General features: G+C 53.0%; 1 protein-coding gene across 1 annotated transcript in view; it reads right to left on the reverse strand.

Annotated features, from left to right (window-relative positions):
• Positions 1 to 6,012, reverse strand: part of RELB (v-rel avian reticuloendotheliosis viral oncogene homolog B) — a 57,907-nt gene that overhangs the window by 46,926 nt on the left and 4,969 nt on the right. Inside the window, 3 exon segments of the mRNA XM_006759554.2 lie at positions 1 to 55; positions 1,562 to 1,570; positions 5,374 to 5,421. The exon segment at positions 1 to 55 is cut by the window's left edge and continues 5 nt beyond it. Of these exon segments, the coding sequence (XP_006759617.1) occupies positions 1 to 55; positions 1,562 to 1,570; positions 5,374 to 5,421 (112 nt within the window).

Consider the following 6,012-nt stretch of genomic DNA (forward strand, 5'->3'; position numbering starts at 1 on the left):
GGCGGCGCCACCTCCAGGCCGAAGCCGTTCTCCTTGATGTACTCATCGATGATCTCTGCGGGAGAAGCAAAAGCCGGTTAGAAAAAGGAAAGGCTTGATGAGCCCCCGCCCCGCATCCGTGCCGCCCCCGCCTCTCCCAATCCATTCATTTCTTGTGGGCCGAACGCGGGGCCACAGACCCAAAACACACAAAAGTCCCTGCTGTCCTCGCCAACAGCCTCCCCGCACGCCCCAGTTCTTGAAGCCAGAGACCGGGGGGCAGGGGGGTCAGTCTGGGTTCTCCTTCCCCTGCGCCTGCCTGTCCACTGCCCTCCCTAAGGGCACCACCCCCCCACCACGTGCTCAAGCTGGCAGGGTGCACATCTGTGTTAGTTGCTCATGATCCCGCATCTGCAAGTCCCATGCATGAAGTTCTGCCTCTTCCTCAGTTCTCTCCACCCACACCGCCTCCGTCCCGGTCCACCCTCCGTGTCTTCCATCTGAACCACCACTCCTGTTCCCCCAGTCCAGTGGTTCTCAACCTTCTGGCCCTTTAAGTACAGTTCATGTTGTGACCCAACCATAAAATTATGTTCGTTGCTACTTCATCACGGTAATGTTGCCCCTGTTGTGAATCGTCATGTAAATATCTGATATGCAGGATGGTCTTAGGCGACGCCTGTGAAAGGGTCGTTCAACAGCCAAAGGGGTCGCGACCCACAGGTTGAGAACCGCTTCCCCAACCTGTCCTCCACACACAGCTGGAGAGATCTCATGTTACACCCTGACAGAAGCCTCAATGCTTCCATCTCCCTTAAAGACAAAGTCAACACCTCCCCATATAGAACCTTCTCCAAACCCCATTCATCTCGGAAAAGTAAAACTAAAACAGAACCCCACACCTCTGGTGCTGGCATAGAGCCTTGCTGCGGCCTGGCCCCTGCTGTCCTGGGCCCTCCCGCTCCCCCCCCCACCCTGCCCGACCCCGGCACCCATCCAGTCTTTTTTCTGTTCCTTGCACCCACCAACCCTGGCCCTTTCCAGGGCAGTGTACTTGCTCCTCCATCTGCCTGTTCCACGCTTCCCCTCATCCAACCCCTACTGGCCCCTCGTCCTCTGGTCTTAGCTCAGATGCCACCACTCCAGAAAGGCCCCATCTAATGCCCTCTCTCCCTCCACCTGTTTGATTTCCTTCACAGCCCTTTGCCCAGTCTGACCTTATCTTATTCATTTACTCCTTTTGCTACTGTCTCCCCCGCTAGAGTGTCAGCTGCAGAGGGCCCTTTGGTCCGTGACTGACTCCCCGGGCCCTGGCACAGCCTGGCACGTGCTCAGCACAGTGGCAGGTGCTCAGGACAACTCACTGGAGGAATGAATCGTGACACGGACGGCAGCTGACATGACAGCCTTTGCCGGGTGTCACGCACCACTGGTGCCTTGGAAACACGACTGTTAAACTGTCCCAACGGGCCCCGAAGTCACACTGTGACCCTCCCCTCAACACCCCCACAAGGAAGACCAAGCTCTCTGCTGTGAGCACTGGACTCCTCAGCCTCCCTCAGACCTGCCCTGAGATACTCACCCAGTTCATCTGCGGGAGAAAGAGAAAGAGAAAAAGAGAAAGGTGAGGGCCAGGTAAGTGGTCAAACTTTCATTTTTAAGACAGATTCCCCACCCCATCCTTTCCTGGTTCCCCCCCTCCCCTCCTGGGAAACTGGGCTCTGACTCCCAGGGATGCTAAACTCCTCCTGGCTACCTTCTCTTTAGCTCCCAATGTTGGGGGTCCCAGGGTCAGGGTCCCCTCACATGTCTCCCCAAAAACATTTAGGCCAGGGATTATGAAATGTTGTTGGGAATTGGAGGAAAAGCCGGGGGTCTTATAACCAGGAGAAAAATGAACACTGAAGATTCTAAACAAAAGGTGGGGGTGCTCTCTCCCTACAGTGCACCCCAGGCCCCCAAAGGTCACTGGCTGGTGTCTGAAGATCCCAGGAGGCCGATCCTCCTCCTCCAGGCAGCCACCCACTCTGCATCATAGGCTAGTCCCCCAGCAGTGCCCACCCGCCATCCTGCATTCACCCCCACTTCCTGAGGGAGGGACAGTAATGCTAGGAATCCCTTATCACCTCAGCCCAAGAAGGGGCCATGGAGAAACCGAAACCAACCTCCCTTGATTCCATAGACAGGACAAGGGGAACTCCACAGGGAGTAAGTGAGCCTGGAGTCGCACAGCAAGCCAGGGCAGGCCAGGCCCAACGCCCCACCCAGGGTTGCCTGTGCTGGCCACTGGCCTCAGACACCGACCAGCCCGATGCCAGAGCTGTCCTCCTCCGCAGCTCTCAGGGAGTGGCTCCTGGCAGCCAGACCTTTGCTCCTTGGAAAGCAGTGCCCCTGCACCCTTTATCTCATGTGATCTGTGAAGTCAGCAGGGTGGGGAAGACACCCTCACTTGGCAGATGGGGACACGGAGGCTGGGAGAGAGAGAGGGACCTGCCGCAGATCACTGGCAGGACAACCTCAAGTCATTTGAGCTGGGAAAAACCTTAGGCATCTATACTGAATGACCTGGGGACCCAAAGATGAGTTAGACTAGTGGTTCTCAACCTTCCTAATGCCGCGACCCTGTAATACAGTTCCTCATGTTGTGGTGACCACCAATTTCATTGTTACAAATTGAACATAATTAAAGCATAGTGATTCATCACAAAAACAATATGTAATTATGTTTTCTGATGGTCCTAGGCGACCCCTGTGAAAGGGTCGTTCGATCCCCAAAGGGGTCGCGACCCACAGGTTGAGAACCGCTGAGTTAGACTTTGTCTGAGCCCTTAAGGAGCTCCTATGCTGCAGGGGGAAACTGAAGCCCCGGGCAACAATGACCAGAGCTCCGGACTGCCTCAGTTCAAATTCTGGCTCTGCTACTTGCTTGCTATGTGGCCTTACACTCCTTACTTAATCCGTTTGTGCCTTGGTTTCCTCATCTATAAAATGGACACAATAATACCTGCCTCATTGGGCTGTTGTGAACATTAAATGAGCTAATACTATATGGGAAGCACTTGGAACTGCCACAATAGTAGGTGCTATATAAATGCTGGATAGAGCATCGGCCTGCGGACTGAGGGGTTCCCAGTTTAGTTCTGGTCAGGGGCACATGCCTGGGTTGCAGGCTCGATTCCCCGTGGGGGGTTGGGGGTGCAGGAGGCAGCCAATCAATGATTCTCTCTCATCACTGATGTTTCTATCTCTCTCTCCCTCTTCCTTCCTCTCTGAAATCAACAAAAACATATTTTAAAAATAATTGAAAAAAAATAAATGCTGGCTGCTATTAAACAAGGTGTTGGGAGACGTTGTTTTATACCCTGGGTAAACCACATCCCACCTCTAGGCCTCAGTTGTATGCTTATAAAATGGGGCTGTTAGGAAGACATGCTTTCAGAGCATGCAGTGTGGGTCACGCAGATATTGGTTTGAATCCCAGCTGTCACTCACTGGCTGTGTGGCCTAGGGCAAGTTGCTTAACCTCTCTGAGCCTCCTTCCCTATAAAATGAGATCTGAGCTCCTGTCTCAGCCATTAACATGAGGATTCAGGATCACACAGAGAAATGGCTTAACACAGGATCTGACTATTTGAGGCCCTCCATAAAACTTAGGTAATATTATTGCTATCTAAAATCCCTTTTCAGCCAGGAAATACTGGGTTCAGCTAAAATAACACCCCACACTGCCCCCCCAACCTCCCATATAGACTCGCTGCCATCCGGGGGCAGCCAGGATGGGCCACACTTGAGCAGATCTGAGAGCAGAAAGCCAGCTGTCTTCCCTGCCTCCGGGCCTTTGCACAGGCTGGTCTGTGCCAGGATTCTCTTCCTCCAGTTCTTTGCATGGCAATGCAAATGTCATCTCCTAGATAGGTCTTCCCTGACCTGTATCCAAGATAGTCCTTAGGACCCCCACTATAGTCACTTACAGGTAGGTGCCTTTGTTTTATAATTTACGTTAGAATCTGACATGACCTTATGTTACAGTGACTCATATCTGTCTGCTGTGAGCACCACGGAGTAAGGAACATGTCTGCCCCATCACCACTGCTTGTACCCAGGACACTGCATGTGTCTGTCCCATCAAAATCAAGGAAATTTTCCCTCCCACTCTATCTCTGGAGTTCTCCCATCCTCAGCCTTCTCTGAGATACTATTGACCCCAAGATTTCTTCATAGCCTTTATCACACTTTATAATCCCTTGTTTAATTTATTGTTTACGTGTCTGCCTCCATGTTTAGGTAGGGAATCCCATGAGGGCGGAGCCCAGGCTGTTTCAGTCACTGCTGAGTCCCCAGCACGGCCCAGCACAGAGCCAGGTACCGAACAGGAACTCAGTAAATATTTATTGAATGGATGACATCAGAAATTAGTCTCAACTGAAACCAAAGATCTCGGTCTCAGGAAGGAAAAGTCTCAGCCTTGTTCCTGCCCAGAACCAGTGTTTGGGCAGTACCTTTCCCCAACGTCATCGCCAACCACTCACTACCCCCCAAACTCTCAGATCTGTTAGAGAGCCCCAGGTCCTCCTCCACGGCCAGGCCAGCATTTCTGTGTCCATCCCAAGGCTCTACCTCCAGAGAGAAGCTCAGGGTCAGCCCACTGGGACCACTGAGTTTCCATGGTGACAGGACTCCTCCCTGCGCTCCAAATCTCAGCATAGTAGTAAGAGAGGTGCTTCCTTTGGCTGTGATTCTGCATTTCCTTGGGCGGCACTGAATGTTGGGTGGCACGAGCCGAGGGACTTTACAGACCAGTTCTCAGCATTTCTTGGAAACTTGCTAGAAATATACTCTCAGAAGCCATCCTAGACCTACTGAATCAGAAACTCTGGAGGGGGGCCCAACAACCTGTTTTAACAAGCTCTCAGGGTGACTCTAATGCGAATAAAGGTTTAAGAACCACTGTTATAGACTGTCTAACAATAATAATTATTATTATTACACCACTAACAGTTAACACTTATTGGGCGTTTACTGTACGCCAGTCACTGCTTTGGAAGTTTACCTGAATCAGCTCATTGAATCCTGTCAATCCTCCTAAAAGGGGAAGACACTGATATTATGTCCACATTACAGATGAGGAACACTGAGGCCCAGAGAGCCCCAAAGCGCCGGTGAGATCATTACGCTCTGCACTGCCATGTGAATCTCTACAGAGGACTCCTCTTACAGTGTGAACAGGTGCTTAGTTTTACCTGTCCAGCGCCTAATCACCTGGGAGGTAGGGGCATCTGGAACCCCCACCTAGACAAGCAGGGAAGGACACCACCAAGGAAAGCTGTGCCCAATGATTCCACCCTCCCCTGTCCTGAGTGTGCAGGTGGGCAGGAACTGTGGAGGGCTGCTCACCCGTGGTCCTGGAAACGGCCAGCGAGAGCGAGGAGAGGTCCGGGGCCCCTGCAGGAGGGAGGCAAGACTCAGGAGGTGATGGAGATCCCTCAGAAACCTGTCAAGCTCCACCCTCTTCCTCTCCTGGCCCCTCCCTTTTCTCACCCCTCGCCCAGTCTGGCCTTGCCCCCTTCCCTAACTCGGGAGCAGGTTCCTTCGTTTCTGTCATGTCACCCCACCCTTTCATCACATTCAGGCCCCGCTTCTTCCCTCCCTTAAGGTCGGGTCTCTAGGAGTCCTCAATTTCGGTTAGGAAAGCTACTGTTCCCTTCCTTCTCTCGGGGTCAGACCCTAACCCTTCACTTTGCCAATGTCAAGTCACTACTCTCCGAGGCAAGCACGCCCCATTCTTTCTTCTCTGAATCAGCCCCCACTTTTCTCTCTACTAGAGTCCAGCCCCTACCTTCGCCCCCTCGGAGTCTGCCTTCGTCCCCTTTTTCCCCCCAGGTCCCGCCCCTTACTCTAAGTAGGACCCTGCTTCCTTCTTCGTTAGGCCCCGCCCCTTCTGAGAGCCAGGCCCCTCCTTTTTGGCCATCTCGGAGTATGGCCACGCCCCCTTCTCACGCTCACGGAGTCTGGCCCCGCCCCCATCCCTCAGGA

Source organism: Myotis davidii, unplaced genomic scaffold (assembly GCF_000327345.1).
Source record: "Myotis davidii unplaced genomic scaffold, ASM32734v1 scaffold796, whole genome shotgun sequence".
In the NCBI taxonomy this organism is placed as follows: domain Eukaryota; kingdom Metazoa; phylum Chordata; class Mammalia; order Chiroptera; family Vespertilionidae; genus Myotis; species Myotis davidii.